The sequence below is a fragment of the Sorex araneus genome, chromosome 3 (genome assembly GCF_027595985.1).
Source record: "Sorex araneus isolate mSorAra2 chromosome 3, mSorAra2.pri, whole genome shotgun sequence".
Taxonomy (NCBI): domain Eukaryota; kingdom Metazoa; phylum Chordata; class Mammalia; order Eulipotyphla; family Soricidae; genus Sorex; species Sorex araneus.
Genome location: NC_073304.1, coordinates 60,087,758 through 60,108,776, shown reverse-complemented (window position 1 = coordinate 60,108,776; position 21,019 = coordinate 60,087,758). Strand labels below are relative to the sequence as shown.

The 21,019-nt window shown below is 35.9% G+C and overlaps 1 protein-coding gene across 1 annotated transcript in view; it reads left to right on the top strand.

Moving 5' to 3' along the window:
• The window catches only part of TTC6 (tetratricopeptide repeat domain 6), a 211,106-nt gene that overhangs the window by 119,277 nt on the left and 70,810 nt on the right, over window positions 1-21,019 (top strand). Inside the window, exons 7-14 of the mRNA XM_055132084.1 lie at window positions 113-217; window positions 6,630-6,716; window positions 7,533-7,607; window positions 7,873-8,240; window positions 10,171-10,627; window positions 12,223-12,352; window positions 13,550-13,722; window positions 15,796-15,932. Coding sequence (XP_054988059.1) covers window positions 113-217; window positions 6,630-6,716; window positions 7,533-7,607; window positions 7,873-8,240; window positions 10,171-10,627; window positions 12,223-12,352; window positions 13,550-13,722; window positions 15,796-15,932 — 1,532 coding nt within the window. The remainder of the gene's footprint in view (window positions 1-112; window positions 218-6,629; window positions 6,717-7,532; window positions 7,608-7,872; window positions 8,241-10,170; window positions 10,628-12,222; window positions 12,353-13,549; window positions 13,723-15,795; window positions 15,933-21,019) is intronic.

Here is a 21,019-nt window from a genome sequence, read left to right as displayed (position 1 = left end):
AACCAATCACTGCTCTTTCTAAGCAATTAGAAACAACTTTCACAGAAACTTGAGATTTTACCCTAGGAACCATTTCTTAGTGTCTTATGACCTTTATGTGTTATTTTCAAAGATGTCTGCGTATCCAGGATTTACAAAGTTTCTTTGGAATTCAGCTTCACCCAAATTCTCTGTTCCAGTTTCTGTCATTAAGGAAACCGTCTATCCAAAGTATGAGGTAACATATTGAATGACTTACCTTTTGTTTTTATTTAATGTTAAATTTTATTAAATTTCACTAGATAGCTGATATTCAAATTGTCAGACAACTAGTACCTGAATTAAGAAAATAGAATGGAACTATAGAAATGATATTATAAATATTATATCAGTGTATGTAATTTGCATTTCTAAAAATTATTGTGCTTATCTATATTTAGTCTGATGATAAGGATATTTTATTTTTGAAAATATATTTTATTTAACCATGATTTCAAGATACACAGCATGTATTAAGTTAATTTAATATTTAAAGTGTTTAACACTAACAAAACTATAATTTTTGTTTCCTTAAAGAGTGCTTGCTTGATCTCGTTTTTATGTTATACTGCTTATGTGAGAATGCCATTGAAATATTAATGGGATCGTATTGAATCTGTGTTATGTTTTTTTATCAAAGTGCTATTTTACATTGTTGATATTCTCAATTCATGAGCATCGGGTGTTTTTCTATTTTCTCTTCAATTTGCTTAAACTGTACTATAATAATAACTGTACTAAACTGTACAATAAATACCGCCTGATTTTCAAAAAAAAAATAAATATTAGAAAAATCAATTGAATAAGATCTGTCTAGTCTTTTCCATTTCTTCCTTTTTATAGTAATAATTTTTGCTTTATGTAGTTAGAAGCTTTTTATTATACATTTATCTATCTTTGGACTGGAGCAATAGCACAGTGAGTAGAGCGTTTGCCTTGCATGCAGCCACTCCGGTTTTGATTCCTCCGTTCCTCTCAGAGAGCCAGGCAAGCTACTGAGATTATCCTGCCTCCATGGAAGAGCCTGGCAAGCTACCCATGGTGTATTCGATATGCCAAAAACAGTAACAACAAGTCTCACAATGGAGACGTGACTGGTTCCTGCTTGAGCAAATCAATGAACAATGGGACAACAGTACTAAAGTTATCAATCTTCTAACTTTCTATGAATTGCCTTACCAATATTGTTTTATTTTTCATCAATTTAAAATTACTCACTTTGATGTATTTATTCCTTTTTTGTTGTTTGTTTCAGGTGAACCCTATAAATAGCACGTGTTTTTACCAATAATATTTTATGAACAATTTCTTCTATTCTGTCATAGTGAAGTTCAAAAATTCTTTCTTCACTTGTATCAACTAAATATTGTTAAATTTGTTAAATTAGTTCACTGTAATTTTAAACAGTTTTGAACTTTTTATTTTTGTAGAGTTTATATGTTTTATAATTTATATAATTTATTTATTTGGTTTTTAGGCCACATCTAGTTGTGCTCAGCTCTTACTCCTTGATCTTCTCTCAGGGATCTCTGCTTGCAGACTCTAGGGGCCATATCTAGTGCCGGGATTGAACCTGGGTCAGCCATGTGCAAGGCAAGAACCTTTCCTACTGTACTATCTGCTGGCCCAGAATTTGTTTTTATCTAATCATTTTTTGTTTATTTTTAAATATTTTTGGAGAGTTACACTCAACTGTACTCAGGAGTTTCTTTTGGCTCTGTCTCAGGGATCACTCCTTGAGGGACTCAGAGACCATATGGAGTGCTGGGGATTGAACCTGGTTGGATGTGTTCAAGGCAAGTGCCCTACCTACTGTACTATTGCTCCAGCTCTCTACATAATTTTTTTTAAAAAAAACTTTGGTCCATGGCCCCAGAGTTACTGCCAGCTAAGTGCTCTTGGGTTGCTTCAGGTGGTGTCCCTGTAACCATGCAGTATCAGGGATGAAACTCATCAAAGGTCTTACACATGCAAGACAAGTGCTCTATCACTGAGCTACACCCCTGACCCTATACTTTGGTATTTTGTTTCTTTGTGTGCCTATTTTAAACTAAGATTGAGGGATGTCCTCAACCTTTGTCCATTCTTGTGACACAGTCTAGGCTCAAAGTCTGTACAAAGATGGATTTACTTCTATTCATTCTTAATCTGAAGACATAGCCCTGAGGGCATAGACTGATTTGCAAGTATTAAAGACATAGCTTTTAATTTTATATGTGTGTCTTTACTAATATTATTTTATGAACAATTTCTTCTATTCTGCATAGTGAATTTCAAAAATTCTATCATCACTTGTATCAACTAAATATTGTTAAATTTGTTAAATTATATACTTTGTAAACAACATAAACAACAAATACCTGTGTAAGTACATGCAAAATATTTAAGTTATAAGTTTACATATACACACACATATATAGAATCTCACTCAGGTGCATATTCAGGATTCTATACTTCAGTGTTTATCACCTCTGGATCAAGAAGCTGAAAATCTGAAATTCAAATTTGCATCTGTTTTGGCAAATAGCCTTTAATTCGGATTTATTTTCCCAGGAATTTTCTTAAACTTTAGCACAGTTTATTTATCTCGTTAGTTCTTTGATGATTTGCAGATTAGCTTTTTCACATTACATGTGGCTTTCTTAGTTTCAGCAATACTACCTAGCCTATCATAATTAGAAGTAGCACTGTACACTGTCGTCCCATTTTTCATTGATTTGCTCAAGCAGGCACCAGTAACGTCTCCATTGTGAGACTTGTTACTATTTTTGGTATATCGAATACGCCACGAGTAGCTTGCCAGGCTCTGCCGTGTGGGTGGGATACTCTCGGTAGCTTGCCGGACTCTCCGAGAGAGACGGAGGAATCGAATCTAAGTTGGCTTCATGTAAGGCAAACCCTCTACCAGCTGTGCTATCTCTCCAGTCCAATTAGAAGTAAGATTCACATAGACCTTTGATGTATGCAAAATTGTTTTCCACATTCACCCTATCTTTTGTTGCATGCATGTCAATTTCAGCAATCTCCTTGGAGTGTGGTAAGAAGAATTTTACATCAATTATTATGTAAGCAATACTGTCATTGTCTTCTCAAAGAACAACAGGTTGGGCAATACCTTGGTAGGTTCTAACATATGAACCACATTCTCACTTTAAAATTTCCAGGCTTTTTCCACTCTGGAGAAGCCCGTTTTCTGTCTTGAACACATATTCCTATCTTTCTCTCTTCTCACCCTTCTTTAAATTTCTTTCAATCAAAATGATTTTGCTTCACTAAAAAAACAAATCTCCATTGTTTGTCAGTAAATCCTGCTATTTTAATACCTGTAAAATATATTAGGGTTTAGAACTCCTTGCTGAAATGATAGCTGATAACCCATCTTATTTGAAAATTCCATTAAAGCATTTGTCAAAATTGTTCTTGTGATGTTCAGTTGGTCTTTGGAGAATAATTATCAAAGTGAGTAAGTATATTTTTGCTGTGTTCAGTAATCTCTTACCTTGCATGGTACCACAGCTACTTTCTAAAAACACAACAGACGTGAATAAACAAAATTCATTGCTGGCGATTTTTAAATTACCCAGTCTTCTTCATTCTACTGTTTTTTCAGCAATAATTTCTGGATACTTTCAAAAGCTTCTTTCTTTTTAAAAAAATTTTTATTGAATCACCATAAGATAATTACTAGCTTTCATGTTTGGGTTACAATCTCACAATGATCAAACTCCCATCCCTCCACCAGTGCACATTCCCCACCACCAAATCTCGGATATACCACCCCCCCTTTCCCACCCTCCCCCTGCCTCAATATTCCCCATACTCTCTCTCTCCTTTTGGGTATTATGACTTGCAACACAGACACTGAGAGGACATCATGTTTGGTCCATTATCTACTTTCGGCATGCATCTCCTATCCCAGCTGGTTCCTCCAGCCATCATTTTCTTAGTGATCCCTTGTCTATTCCATCTGCCTTCTCCCTTCTGCTCATGAAGCAGGCTTCCAGCTATGGGGCAATCCTCCTGTCCTTGTATCTACTGTCCTTGGGTGTCAGCCTCATGTAACATTATTCTATACTCCACAAATGAGTGCAGTCCTTCTATGTCTATCCCTCTCTTTCTGACTCATTTCACTTAGCATGATACTCTCCATGTTTATCCATTTATAAGCAAATTTCATGACTTCATCTCTCCTAACAGCTGCATAGTATTCCATTGTGTAGATGTACCAAAGTTTCTTTAATCAGTCATCTGTTTTAGGGCTCTCCGGTTGTTTCCATATTTTGGCTATTGTGAACAGTGCTGCAATGAATACATAGGTACATATGTCATTTCTACTGTGATCTTTTGCATCCTTGGGATATATTCCCAGAAGTGGTATTTCAGGGTCATATGGAAGCTCAATTTCTAGTTTTTGAAGGACTGTCCATATTGTTTTCCAGAAAGGCTGGACCAGTCGGCATTCCCGCCAACAGTGAAGGAGCGTCCCTTTTTTCCCACATCCAAGTCAGCACTGGTTGTTTTTGTGTTTTTGAATGTGTGCCAGTCTCTGTGGTGTGAGATGATAACTCATTGTTGTTTTGATTTGCATCTCCCTGATGACTAGGGATCTGGAGCATTTTTTTTTTTGCTTTTTGGGTCACACATGGTGATGCACAGGGGTCACTCCTGGCTCTGCACTCAGGAATTACCCCTGGCGGTGCTCAGGGGACCATATGGGATGCTGGGAATCGAACCCGGGTCGGCCGCATGCAAGGCAAACGCCCTACCCGCTGTGCTATCACTCCAGCCCTGTATTTCTTTTTTGAGGAAACTTCTGTTCATTTCTTCTCCCCATTTTTGGATGGGGTTGGAGGTTTTTTTCTTATACAATTCTGCAAGTGTCTTGTATGTCCTGGATATTAATCCCTTATCAGATGGGTACTGGATAAATATTCTTTCCCATTCTGTGGGCTCTTTCTGTATTTTGGTCACTGTTTCTTTTGAAGTTCAGAAGCTTCTTAGTTTGATGTAGTCCCATTTGTTTATGTTTGCTTCCACTTGCATGGTCAGTGCTGTTTCGTCTTTAAAGATGTCCAAAGCTTATTTTTATTCAATAACTTTTTATTTGTATTTATTAAAGTATTTATTTGCTTTCTTGGCCATACTTAGTGGTGCTCAGAACTTCCTTCTTGCTCTGCATTCTGTTACCCTGCAGGATTGGACTTTCATATGGACTGTCAGGGATCAAACCCACATTGGTCAAGAGTAAGCCAGGTGCCCTACATGCTGAACTATTGTCTGGCCCCTGAATGCCCTAGTTTAAGTGAAGAAAGCAAAAACATTTCATTATAAATTTGCTAGGCTGTCAACTCATATTTAGTTGTTTCTTCATAACAAAATTACTGATTACTTGGTAGTACGTTTTTTGGGGGGGTCACACCTGGCGGTGCACTGAGGTTACTCCTGGCTCTGCACTCAGAAATTACTCCTGGTGGTTCTCAGGGGACCTTATGGGATGCTAGGAATCAAACCCGGGTTGACAGCGTGCAAGGCAAATGCCCTACCTGCTGTGCCATGGCTCCAGCCCCCTAGCTAGTACTTTTGATAATAGTAGAATATTTAATAATACTTATATTTATTATAGCAGGTTACAACAATAAATACACACTATCAATGTCACTGTCATCCTGTTGCTCATCAATTTGCTCGAGCGAGCACCCTTAATGTCTCCATTTTGGGACTTGTTACTGTTTTTGGCATATGGAATATGCCACGGGTAGCTTGCCAGGCTCTCCCGTGGGCTGGAGCGATAGCACAACGGGTAAGGCGTTCACCTTGCACTTTGCCGACCTAGGTTTGTTTCATCTGCCCCTCTCGGAGAGCCCAGCAAGCTATCCGGAGTATCTCACCCGAAACAGAGCCTGGCAAGCTCCCCGTGGCGTATTCAATATGCCAAAAACTCTAACAATGCACACATAAAAAAAGTAACAAAACACATATATCTTCATATATATATACTGAATTTGAGCTATAAAGCTAAGCTTTACTGTGAGTTTTGGACCATACTCAGCGATGCTCAGGGCTTACTCCTGGTTCTACACTCAGGAATTACTCCTGGCGGTGCTTGGGGACTATATGGGATGTTGTGATAGAATCTGGTTGACCATGTGCAAGGCAAGCACCCTACCTGCTGTACTATTTCTTTGGCTCCAAAACTAAGCATATTTAAGGAAATTTTAGAATGCTTACTTTTGTTTGACAATGAATAGTCACATAATAAATTCAAATAGTCACATAATAAATTTAAATGCTTTGCTTTGTTTCTAGTTTGTTTTTAATTCTGAAAGTTGAGATTTTAAAAAGATTCAGTGCTAACCTCTAAGATTACAGGATCATTGGTTGCTCCTAAGAAGAGATGCAAAAATATCTATTTAGCTGTAGGCCAACACTGAAGTTAGATAGTATATTTAGGCTACATACCAAGACTGGATTTTGAAATTTCTCTGATGATTTCTAGCATTCTACGTTTTCTACCTGTTTTGTTTTGGTAATAACAGTACTATAAATAATAGTTGTAGGGTTTTAAAAGTATTTCACTGTATAATCCAAAACTATTATCCTTTTAATCACAGAGTGCTCAAGCAAGCAGAATTTTACTTGAGAAATTTTCAGTTTTTAAGAAGCAATATAGCATTTCTTCAAGTAGTCTGATACGTAAGGTGTGTATAAATTTTATTTTGAATTGTGTGTTGGTTGGTTTATCTTCTTATGGTTTAGATACTGTTTCTAGTGATTCCAGAGAATATTTCTTGAGAATATCTAAGAACAGTCATCGGGTATGCTATATTTTATACTTTTTACTCTGTCATATTGCAGTGTTTCCTAACTCTTTTAGTATAACAGCTCTCATGGTAAGATAATAACTGTGTGATCTTATGGAGCAAAAAAGTAGAATTTTCATATTATAAGAAGCAGTTATTCTAAAGATAGTAATTTCTCAAGTTCCTAGAGCATCTCTCAGGACAGAGGGACTATGACATAGCACATCTGAGATATAGTCAACTCTCTAACTGATAACAACTGAAAGCTACAGCATATAGCATCTTGAGCAAGGCAGATACTTGGTCATTTTTTTGCCACACCCAGCTTTACTCAGGGCCTGCCTCTGGTTCTGGGCTAAGGGCTCTCATCTGGTGGGTTTGGAGGATCTTATTCTATGTCAGGTTTTGAACTAGAGTCAGCCATATACAACATAATAGCATTTCCACTGTATTATCTCTAGCCACCTGGTAACATTTAATTTTACTAAGGCAGTTTAGAAAAAGAGTTTCCATTATTGCTCTTTCCTAAATTGATTGATGGATTCTAAGTTCTGTTTCTTTCCATAGAACTAGTGACTTTGAAAACATTATGAGCCTGTATTTTAATGAATATTTCTGCATTTGATTTAATTGAGTTAAACAACTCTAATAGAGTATTTTAGTTTTCCAAATAGTATCTGTGTTCAATGTATATTTATCATTTTATTGTTTTAGCATTTCATCCTAAAAAAGTCTGCATCATTTGAAAATATCCCAAAACATTTCAGTACCAAATCTCTGCAATTAAAGGTATGATATGTTCTCAGGGTTTTATTTTTCAAAAGTGTTTCTATGTCTAGCAATGATCTCTAATATTTTGTTTGACTTCATAAAATAGTGTCATTTGATTCATCCAAAGTTGATTGAAAGGTTCAAATCACGTACTTATTTGGTAACCTTGCATGACTATAGTTCTGATGCTGTCAATTTTAAGATTTTCAAGAGCTCCCCAAATGGATAAATTAATGCATAAAAATTACATTGATTTTTCTCCACCTTTATATCTCCTTTTAAGAGAGCAAAATCTGCCATTGAATTAAGGAAGGAGGAGAAGGCCAGTGTTTCATTTGAAATCAAGAATGACATGCAAAGCAATATAAGAGAGGTATTATTTCAGAGAGCCAAGGAATTGGAGCATTATAAAACTATACATACAGAAAGTGACAAAACTGTGGAAAAAAATATAGATACCGTCCTAGCTCACATTCAGGAAAATATCAAGTCAGGACATTTGTCATTCTCTCTCGTGGAAGCATCTAAACAAGCTGGCATTTCGTACATTGTTTATCCCAAGAAAACAAAAAAAAAAGAGAAAAATTTAAGATTCACTAGACTTCCATTTGTATTTGATGAACTAGCCAAGCCTCCAAAAATACTTCAAAGGTCTTGTTTAATTAATTATTTCTATAGTTTTAGAAATTTATTGTGGCTTTGGACTTAATTTTTTAAAGTTATTTTATTAACACTGAAAATTTCTCTGTTTTTAGTAAGTGGCTATTTGATACTATAAATATATGAATGGTTCCAACTATAATTTAAAGATAGGACTTGTTGAAGGTCATCAAAAATGTGAATTTGATAAGGAAGTGTAAGAATATAAAATCTACAAAGTTATTTCTCTGTAATTATTAAAATGACTTAGTACCCAAATCAACCCCTGCTTTAAACAAGTAACACTACTGAAAAATCAATGCATTGCTTGTACTTGACACTTTTCAAATTTTGAATTGTGGAATTATTTAGTAATCTAGATACCTATTTTGTTGTTGTTATTTGTTTTATTTTATTTTCTTGGATTGGTGGATTTCCCAAACAAGTACTCAGGGGGCCACACAACACAGTGGAATAGTACATAGCTATAAAAGAATTGTATTCTCAGTGATGTGTCTTATGTTGTATACACATATTTTGATTTTCAGTGATGCACTTCTGAAGTTTATGTGATATCCTAATGCTACATAATAGCAATAATTAGTTAATGAAAAGCATGTTGACTGGTACGTGGAGGATGAAATTGACAAAGAGCAGAGTAGAAGCAGAGAATTAAGAAAGTATTATACTCTATCACTGTTCTGTCCTGTCCTGTCCTTCCCTTGTTCATCGATTTGCTCAAGTGGACACCAGTAACGTCTCCATTGTGAGACTTGTTACTGTTTTTGGCATATTGGATATGCCACGAATAGCTTGCCTGGCTCTGCCGTGGGGGCGAGATACTCTCGGTAGCTTATTATACTCTGTAGGCAGGGAAATCACTCAAAATACTTTGCATTAAGGAGTTCCAGGTTCTACTTCCTCAAGCATCTCTCAGAGTACCTCCTGAGCACTGTTTCAGTAGTTGTCCCTTCATTAAAAAAGGGAAGTTTTGGGGCTGGAGAGATAGCACAGCGGGTAGGGCGCTTGCCTTGCACGTGGCCGACCCAGGTTCAAATCCCAGCATCCCATATGGTCCCCTGAGCACGGCCAGGGGTAATTCATGAGTGCAGAGCCAGGAGTAACCCCTGTGCATTGCCAGGTGTGACCCAAAAAGCAAAAAAAAAAAAAAAAAAAAAAAAGGGAAGTTTTGAACTCCACATAGGAAGCATAGCAACAAATTGCAGCTAGGGAATGGCATGAAGATGTCAAAAGTGGGGAAGGAAAGTGACTTTTCTCACTCCCATTTCCCTAGTGTTTGACTTTTGCTGTTTATCAATGTGTAAGCAGCTTAATAAATTGATAACTTTTAATTTTCTTCTAATAGAGTTATTTATGTCTTGTGTGACTGAGGTAGTACAAACCACATAGTAAATCTTACTGAATGAGAATTGTGTGGAAAATGGAGAACTTGAGCAGTATATTACCAGAAATACAACTTTTGAAACATTATGTGTTATCTAATTTAATAGTACACTACCGAAGGGTAAAGTGTTGGGTGATTATTTAGTAGTGTGGTGTATAGTCAAACCTTTCATCTTGTTCATATGCACTCATTCCTCATGGATGACTTTTATGTTCATCAAAGTTTTACCTCTTTCATTTTCTATTGCAGTTTCTGTGGTTGCAGGCAGGATGTAACCCAATCCTGAGAATGTTGGCTTCTTGTTTCAATTGGCTAGAAAATTTCTATCTTTAATATTTTTCTCATAAACTCTATAGAGATTATTAGAATGTTAAAACTTTAATTTATAGTTAACTTCTGATTTGAAAATTTAACAGTAGGAATGCATTTTCAAAAAACTAGCTTGCAATTTTAATTTGATAATAGAGAAGTAATAATTTTGTGCCACTACTATAAGGTAATATATATTTATTTAAAAATTTCTTTTTTATAAATTAGATCAATGTCCCAAGAAATCCTTCCTGGACAGAAGAAATTCTTGCTCAGAGTTCCAGTGTATGAACGGCAACTTCGGAGTCCCAGCCTACCAATGGTTTTAAATTTTGATGAATTTGTCCTAAAGAAGGGAGGAAATCCAAAGACTGCTGGCCTTCGGTCATGGGTTTTTAATTTGTTCTCTAAATATACCTATCATAAGGAAGACCCCCAAATACCTAAAATGACTACTCCTAAAGAGTATACTCTAGCAGTGCAAAAACTACCGATGTTGGAACTCAGTGATTCTTTGGAGTCTGATCTTGCTCCAGAAATCATTCAATATTATAATTCCGAAGTAGAGAAATTGACTGAAGAAATAAATAATAAGACAAAATATCCTGCATTTTTGTATTGTAGACGCGGAGCTATTTATAGGAAACTAGGAAAGTTACAGAGTGCCATGCATGATCTACAGAAAGTAAGTGACATCTAAAGTAAAATAATATTAATTGTGCATTCTGGTGGGGGTAAGATGAGGTAACATTATAGTAAACATAGTCCCCCAAACTATATTAACTTAAAAATAAGTTTGCTAAGGGGGTAGGTGGGGAGAAGAGAATTTTGAGATATATGTGGAGGGATACTGACACTAGTGGTGGGTGTGGAATAGGAATATTGTATTCCTGTAACACTGTTATATCACTGTATCACTGTCATCCCGTTGTTCGTGGATTTACTTGAGTGGGCTCCAGTAATGTCTCCATTCGTCCCAGACCTGAGATTTTAGCAGCCTCTCCTTACTCGTCTTTCCCAATGATTGGAGGCTTCTTTCAGGGTCAGGGGAATGAGACCTGTTATTGTTACTGCTTTTGGCATATTGAATACACCACAGGGAGCTTGCCAGGCTCTTCCATGTGGGCAGGATACTCTTGGTAGCTTACCAGGCTCTCCAAGAGACATATATATATATATGATATATATGTCTATTTCCCTTTATTATGATTTGTAAAGTGACCGTGCGGTCCAGGAATATATTCGCTCATGCATGAGCCTCAGACGAGTGTGCGGAAAGCTGCCTGGAGCATGGCAGTGATTGGGTAGTGGAGGTCGGCTACCAGGGGCTGGGTCCCTTGGGGTGGGGAGGGCTCTAACCTGCCCCCCCTGTAGGGCGCCCCGAGTGAAAACAGCCTGGCTCGGAGTGCCTCCTGAAACACTAATATTGACAGTATTGTAAATCATGAAGGAACCGGCAGAGGAATCCAGGTGTGCGGGACCTGGGGCTGAGATCTCCAAGGCTGCTCAAATCGGGACTGGGCCCCTTCCACCCAGATTCCCCATTTTCCAGTAGCTAGTCAGTCACACCCAAAAACTGCCCCTGGTGGTGCTGTGTAATCCCATTAATGGCGAACATCCAGAAACTATAAAACCAAGTTCCTATGATGTCGGCTGCACGATATCTTATAACCTAGTTCTCCCTCTTGAAGAACCTGGCAAGCTACTGAGAGTTTACTGCCTGTACGGGGGAAAGCCTGGCAAGCTCCCGGTGGCGTATGCATATGCCAAATACAGTAACAATGATGGCCTCATTCTCCTGACTCTGAAGAACCTTTAATGTGGCACCGTTGGGAAAGATGAGTGAAGAGAGGCTGCTAAAATCTCAGGGCTAGGATGAATGGAGACGTTACTGAGCCCACTCGAGCAAATCGATGACAGTGATACAGTGATACAGTGATTGTAAATCATAATGCTTACATAAGTAGTGAATAAAAATAGATATAAACAAAAGAAATAAAATTAGAATGTATACTGCTTATGACTTATGGTAGTTTTTTGAATTTTGAACAATAATTATTTGTAGTGATACTGTGAAATTTCAAACAATACTTAAGTAGACCAGTAGATTTTGTTTGTCTTAGGAGGTACTGTTTTATACTCTCCAAAGTCATTGAAATTAATAATGTTTGAAAATTTCATTTTGTATGGTAACTTTTATTTATAAACATTAATGAAGCTTATATATTTTATATTTTATAAGGACATGACATTTTATAAAACATAGTTTTAATTTTTTAGGCAATCCTCTTGGAACCATTATTTCTCAATGCCTATTGGCACCGACATTTCATTTATCTTTTCCAAGATAAATATAATGATGCTTTGGATGACTTAAATTATATAATTAAACATAATAAAAATAATGCAGGTGGGTAGTCTGTATAGATAATGTTATCTCTTTACTAAGCTTTTGTCATTTAATGGTATTACGAAGATACATAGATCAATAAATGTCTCCTCAGGCACAGGGGGATAGGACAGAGAGATAGGACAGTGATTAGGACACTTGCCTTACATGCTGCTGATCCAGATTTGATCCCTGGAACCACATATAGTCCTTTGAGCACTACCAGGAGTGATCCCTGAGCATAAAAATAGGAATAAGCACTGAGCACCTCCAGATGTGGAACAGAAATGAAATCAAAATCTTAAAATGTCTCCTAAAATTTTCATGACTTTTACAAGTAAATTTTTCTTGTTATGGTAAATTTAAAATCATATGACCCTACATTATTTTTAAAGTATTAATCATGGCTTGAAATATTAATGCTGTTGGTATACATCAGTAACTTGGTTCTTACAATAAATGGGCTAATACCACAAGAACATGAACGTTTAGATCTTATTGTAGAAGTGATTCACAATTTTTTTCTTGACCACAAGTTTCTGAATTTGATTTTTAATATTTTAAAGACATGTTGGCTGGGTGAAACTATCTATATGTTTACACTTATGCATCATTCTCTAACAATCTTGGATTTTATGACATGGAGTATTGTGAGAATGAGAAGACGCCATAGTTTTGTATCACTAGCATCCCCAACTTATTCTTAGAGCATAATATGAGCTTAACAAATGTTTGATTTCTGCCATAGTTCTTAAAATTTGTGCAATTAAAATAACTTTATGAAATTTTAAAAGACTATTAAATGTTTTAAGGCTAAGGGTAATTTTTAATCATTTCAAATTGAAAGTGCACATTTTTTGCCAGATAGATAGTAGAGTGGGTAAGGCACTTACCCTACATGCAGCTGACCCGGGTTTCATTCCCAACACTGTATGTGGTCCCTCAAATACCACCAGGAGTGAGCCCTATGAACAATCAGGTCTGACTCCAAAACTGAAAAAACATTTTTCAACTTAAAAGAGTGTGTAATCAATCTTTGAAAACAATATTTTCATTGGTAAATTAAAAAAAAACCTTTAATGGTCAAAGTATAATAGAGAAACAGCATTTTAATAGTGCATTTTTTAAGGGAAAAGGTTGAATCTTTAAATTTTTTTGAGTAAATAGAAGAACTGTTAACTACCCCACCCTATATTTTACTGTTTTAACTTTCTTTAGAGGCATATTTGTCTAAGGCAGAAATTTACAAAGCAAGAAATGATATAACTTTGGCAATTCTAAACTATACTCAGGGAATTAAACGCAAGCCCACAGATGCTGATGCTTATTTTAGGAGGGGTGAATTGTATGAAATGGAAAACAAAATACTGGCCATTGATGATTTTTCTAAGGTAAGCTGTGTGTAACACATGTTCCTGCCATTTACATAATTTAGATGGAATAGTTTCAATATTATAGTAAATTATTAAATTTTTACATGTTATATAATAAATATTTGTTACAGATTAAAGCCTATAACACTAACTGGAATTGATATTAATACCCTGTTATTGTTTTTTGTCACTAAAGTTTTTTTTAAACAAATTGTAAATGAATGAAGGCTTTTGAATCAATGAGCTGGGTATTGGTACATAAGCGAACTCTGCAATAGACTTTGACTTTTACAGCTCCCTCTTGAATTGTGAACTAGTAAAGAGCCTTTGAAAATTGCTTCTTTCCTTCAAACAATAGAGAAAACACTTCTCTTCTACTTAATTCCCAAGACAAAGCTGATTCTTTTCTGCAGCAAACCATTCGGCTCTAAGAAATTCTCCTCACTGACATTCATTAATGTACAAATAAGTGAACAATACTATCATGGATAGTGGATGAAGCTCGGTGAATAAAAGGCACACAAATGTCATATGTTCCTTATTTACATAGACCCTAGAGTTTAAAGGACATATATTACAGGAATAAGTGCATGCATGTACAATTGCAAACTATAACGAGTTTCTGTGAAGGAAACAAAGATGACAGGGTTTTTAATTTGTGGGGTTTATCAGTGATATCCCACGAGGAATTGAAATTTTAGCTGAACTGTACTTTGAGACAAGTGTTAGGTAAAGTTGTTCCCAGATTGCAGCAGAATTGTAACCTAGCTCTCGATTTGCATGTGTATGTGGGTTGGGGGGAGAGGGGATGTACTTTTGGACTATGCCTTGCAGTGCTCAGGACTTGCTCCTGGCTCTGTGCTCAAGGATCACTTGTTACAGAGCTTGGGGGACCTGATAGAGTGCCAGATACTGAACCTGGGTTAGGTGTGTGTAAGGCAAGTGCCTTCCCCACTATGCTATGGCCTGGTATCCTGACTTTTAGCTATAAATTCTTATTCTTAGTATACTACAAAATTAGAAGTAATTTTAGTAATTTAGCCATCCACATTTCCAAATTCCATTTTTTTTCTTTTTCTTTTTTTTTTTTACTTAGCTCTTTTTGTTTGTTTTTTGTTTTTTGGGCCACACCTGATGATGCTCAAGTGTTACTCCTGACTGTACACTCAGAACCTGACAATGGTCAGGGACCCATTTGGATGCTGGGGATCAAATCTGGGTCAGTTTCATGCAAGGCAAGCACTGTAATTGCTGTACTCTCTGACCCCCTCCATGTTTCTTTTATTTTCTTCTTTTCTTTTTCTTTTTTTTTAATTGAATCACTGTAAGCTACAGTTACAAAACTTTCATGTTTAAGTTTCAGTCATACAATGAGCAAGCACCTGTCCCTCCATCAGTTTACATTTTCCACCACTGATAATGTTTCTTAATACACAAAGATTACTCACTGACACTCCTGTTTTAAGAAAATATTATCATTTCTGTTTATTTCTTCTTCCTGGATACCTCAATATCAAATATAATTCACTTGATAATTTTTGTGTTTTATAACATACATTTTATAACTTATACAGTGATTTAGTCTGTTTACACTACTGACTTGTATGTCAATGAGAAAGAAATGAACTATCGAAATACAAAATCATCCCCTTCTCCCACCATTTTAAGAACTGAATTCATTCTTGCTTGATTTGATTGAGTCAGCCATGATGTCTACTATGTGTCATATGTAATTGGAATAGATACTGTGATATATTAGTGTACCTTTTATAGTTGAACAGTTCACTTCTGAAGTTTCACCAGTAAAAATGTTAGTAAGTAAAAGACACGATTTATTGTATGTGTTTTTCTCTCATAGAAAATCTCTCCTTTCTAGAATTTGAAGATAAATCAGCTTCCTAAAGATATCCTCTACAAATGCAAATCAGAAAGTTTTGGTATCTTAGAGTTGTTTGTCTTAATTAATGTTATGTGAAATTTAAAATGATGGGATTGTAGGCCATTTAATTTTCTCTGGTATTGTATATTGTATTTTTCTCTTATTATGTGATATGGTTTTGTTCCTCTCCTCCCTACTCCACTCCCACACAGTGTATCTTTTATGATTCCAAAAGAACTGATGCATTAATGAAACGTGGGTTGTTTTACTATGAAAATGAAATGTGGCAGCAAGCCATACAGGATTTTACAGACTTGCTAGACTTGGATCCCCAAAATTCTCAAGCAAGGTGAGATTAATTCAATTTAAGTTTAAAAATTTCGAGTAGTGAGAGTGTTCATTTTAGGTAAATAAAAAACCCCAAGTTTACTCTGTAAAGTATGGGGAGTTGGTTGTATTATTTTAATGTGAATTGTGAAATTATTTTAGTGTTTTAAATATATGCACAATAAATTGTTCCAAATATATAAAGCAGAACTTTAAAAATAGTTAATCAGTTTTCAATGCTACCAGTGATTTAATTATCTTTCTGTACCCTAACAGTAGTGGATAATTTGATTAGCAGGCAGAAAAGCATAGGTTAAAGTTGTTTTATTTGTAGTTTCTATGTATATGTTACAGTATGTTGTATTCTCCCTTGGTTTGCTTTTTATTCATTGAGTTCAGATTTTTTTTATTGTATTAACTTAGATATTAAATTTTCATACTACTTTATTATGCTTAATATAGTTCTTTGTTGCTTTTGTTTTGAATAGTTTTAAAGTTTGTAATTAGTCTTATCTGTTAAATTTTCACTCAATTTTTATTATAAACATTTACATTAAACTAAAGCATGTATCTAGAAAAACATACAAAGTAGAAATCTATGACTTGTTTTTGAAGAAACATTTGCCTTATGACATTTTATTAGGGGTTGGATGTACAGCATTATAAGCCAATATCTTATTGCATTATTCTTGTCACTTAAAGGCTAGTTTTATTCCATTACCATACTGTTGATCTCTTTGACCCAGTGTAATTACCCCCTCATAGCCCTTGCATTCAGGTAACTATTGTGTTTTTTTTTTTTTTAGATTAAAATATTTCTTTTTTGGGGGCGGTGTCACACCGGCAATGCACAGGGGTTACTCCTGGCTTTGCACTCAGGAATTACTCCTGGTGGTGCTCAGGGGACCATATGGGATGCTGGGAATTGAACCTGGGTTGGCCACATGCAAGGCAAATGCCCTACTCACTGTGCTATAGCTCCAGTCCCAATATTTTATTTTAAAAAAATTTTTATTTATTTTGATGCATATGTTTCAAAAAGATAATGTCAAATGATGTTTGTCTTTTTAGATTCATCCAGTTTGTTTTTAATAACAGGACTTACCTTTATTTTTTGATAGCTTTGAAGTATTCCATTGTGTCTATACGTCATTTTTTTTCTGCTCTCCTATTGATGGGGACTTGTTTCTCTTAGTTGCTGTTTCTAGTGCTGATGCAAACATTAGAATTTTGTGTTCTTTGGAAATCTGAATCACGTATTATTTCTACTCCTAATTTTTTGAGGAATCTTCACATCTTCCATGTTGGTTACATCAGTATATTCCTACAACAATGTATACGGCTTTCTTTCTTGCGCATTGCCAGCTCTTGTTTGTTGTCTTTTGCATGGCTGCATTCTCCCAGGCATGAGTTTCTTTCAAGAAATTTTGTTCAGACCCTCTGTACATTTTTAATTAGTTTGTTGGATTATTTTATATATATATACATATGTTCGATTCCTCTGCCCCTCTCGGAGAGCCCAGCAAGCTACCGAGTGTATCGCGCCCACACGGCAGAGCCTGGCAAGCTACCCGCGTCGTATTGGATATGCCGAAAACAGTAACAATAAGTCTCACATTGTAAGTCTCACATTGTAAGTCTCACCAGTAAGTCTCACATTACTGGTGCCTGGTGCCCGCTCAAACAAATCGATGAGCAACGGGATGACAGTCACAGTCACATATACATATGTGTGTGTATATACATGCATGTATATATAAATATGTATATACATACGTACATATGTATGTGTGTATATATGTATATACATATATGTGTATATGTGTATGTATATATACATATATATGTATATATGTATGTATGTATATACATATATATATACACACTGTTGGACATTAATCTCTTAACTGTGGCTTACAAATACTTTTCCCTTTTCAGTAGGTTGCCCTTTCTGGTGGGGACCTCCCAAATAGTGTTCAGAGTTTGGGTCACTCTCAGTTTTTCCCGATAGTGCGAGCCTGATAGTTTGTTGCTTGGGCTGGATGATGCCAAGGCTATGCTCAGTGATGCTTGGAGGAACATGTGTTCTCCGGTCAAACTTGTGCCCCCACACATGCAAGGCATGCACTCCCCATTTTAACAGCCTCTTTCTAGCACTTGCTTCATTTTGTATCTTATTTATTTGCTTTCTGAATTTTTATTATTGTGGGCTCAGTATTTTATTATTGTTCTGGTAGTGTTGTCCCAGTGGTGTGCAGGGGTCACCAGAGCCTTGCCTGTGCCAGTGCCCTCTGACATCAGCCACATTGCTACCTCATCTTTTTTGTTTCAGTGAGGTTTCTTTCACTATACAGAAGCACTTTAGTTTCATGTCAGTCTGTTTGCTTGTTTTTTACTTTAATTTTCCTTAGAGATATATTCATAAAAATATCACTAAGGCTGATGTTCAAATGTTTATCAGCTACGGTATTGGAAACTGACAATATGTAGCCTTCTCAGATTTTTTTTATACTTGGTTACATGAACTTTGAGAACTTGGGCTGGAGCGATAGCATAGTGGGTAGGGTGTTGGCTTTGCATGCTGGCCGACCCTGGATCGATTCCTCTGCCCCTCTCAGAGAGCCCGGCAAGCTACCAAGAGTATCTCGCCTGCGTGGCAGAGTCTGACAAGCTACCCGTGGCGTATTAGATATTCTAAAAACAGTAACAATAAGTCTCACAATGGAGACGTTACTGGTGCTCGCTCAAGCAAATTGATGAGCAATGGGATGACAGTGACAGTGACAGTTGTATGAACTTAAGGTTTATTAAATCTTTTTGTGACCTAGTAGATCCTTCATTTTAATACAGAATTATATCTTGTTTTCTGGGTATACTAGAGTTTGTTTATTAATCCCTTCACCTACTGTAGATATCTTGATTGCTTTCAAGGCTTAGCAATTATGAATAAAACTAATATTTCCGTCTACATGTAGGATTTTCCATGGACATTTTCTTAACTACTTTGGGTAAATACCAAAGAGTGTGGTTGTTGGGTCATATGGAAAGGTATGTTTGGCTTATAAGAAACCACAAAACTGTCTTCCAAAATGGCTGTACCTCTTTGCGCCCTCACCAACAGTGTCTGGGAGTTCCTGTTGCTCTATATCTCTGACAGTATTTTGTGTTCTCAGCATTTCAAGTTTTGACCCTTTCCCTATTCCAAAACCTGTTTATATACTAAACTGATATGTTTTCTTTGGTGAGGTACCTGTCAAAGACTTGACATATTTGTTAGTTATTTTCTTGTTCTTGATTTGAAGAATTCTTTATAGCCTTTGGATAATAATTTTTAATCAGATGTATCTTTCACAACTATATTCTGCCAACCTGTAGCTTCACACCTGGTTCTCTTGATATTGTCTAACAAGAAGCAGAAGCTTTTTGCTTTAATGAAATCTAGCTAAATCAATTATTTCTTTCATGGATTGGGTCTGGTGCTATATCTTAAAAGGCATCCCTAAGCTTATAGGGTCATGGAGGTTTTCACTTATGAATTTAATGGGTTTTCTATTTCATTTTGATCTGTACTATGTTCTGAGTTAATTTATGTGAGAATGTAAGGTCTGTATTGATTTTTTTCTTTTGAGTAGGGATACACATTGTTTCAGTATTATCCCTTGAAGAGAGCAACTGCTCCATTATTTCACCTTTAGTTCATTCTATTTATATGGATTTATTTATGGTCTCCAAATTTCCAATTTATTTATCTCTCCTTTTACTGATACCATAATGTCTAGATTTTCAGTACAATTTCTGTTATAATTCCCAGGATGATTTCCATTACTAGATTTTCAGAATTGTCTAGACTCCCAGTATGATAAAAAGAGTCTTGAGAAAGAGCATCATTGCTTTGAATCACATTTTAGTGGGAAAGCTTTGAATATTTCACCATTTTGTTAGTTTGATTTTTTGTATTTAATTAAGTAAGTTGGGAAAGCTTCCATTTATTCCTTGTTTACTGAGAGATCTTACGACTGGGGATGGATTTTATCAAATGCTTCCTCCCATGCCTATCTGTAGAATATATATCTTTTCTGGCTATTTCAACCTGCTACTCTTGAATTAAAAAGAATCTTTTTAAATTAAAGAGACATTGCTCTCAGGAAGGTACCAAGTTAGTTGAAAAACAAGAGAAGGGTAATTAAATTTATGTAAATGGTACTATTTTATAAATGTCTTTTATGCCTCTATAAAAATTTGCTTTATCCTATTGTCAATAAAGGATCTTTGAAAGATTATGAGAAAAGAGATATTATCCTGATTATTAAATTTTGTCACTCAAGAGCTAGGAAATAGAGTAAGATAAAGTAGCCTAGGTATGAGCTGATAAGGGTCTAAAGTATTGAGACAATGGGAATCAAAGAAGGAACAAATGCAGATTTTAATGTGTTGAAGAATTGATATGATTAATGGCATTCGAAAGCCATACTTGGTAAGATATTAAATTTAAAATCATATCTGTGGGACTGGAGAGATAGTATAGCGGTTAAGGCCCTTGCACACAGCTAACCCTAGTTTGATCATTGGAAATATACAGTCTCCCAAGAACTTCCAGGAATGATTCTTGAGCACAGAGCCGGGGTAAGCCCTGAGTATGCTTGGGCTTTCTGAGAGGGATGGAGGAATCGAACCCCGGTCGGCCTTGTGCAAGTGTGATTGTTTACACAAAATATTTATATCATTTTTCTATTAATTTTTTAATTTTACTGGGAAGCAGAAATTATCACAAAGTATTATTTGTATATAAAATTAGATGTGTAGTTTTACCGAAAGGAGAAATATGTATTATGCAGTATGTGTTAAATTGTGTCTTTTTTTTTTTTTTTTTTTTTTTTTTTTTTTTTTTTTTTTGCTTTTTGGGTCACACCCAGCGATGCTCAGGGGTTACTCCTGGCTTTGCACTCAGAAATTACTCCTGGCAGTGCTTGGGGGACCATATGGGATTCCGGGGATCGAACCCGGGTCGGCCGCGTGCAAGGCAAACGCCCTACCCGCTGTGCTATCGCTCCGGCCCCAAATTGTGTCTTTTTTACTTGTTTGTTTTTGGGCCACATCTAGTGTGGCTTA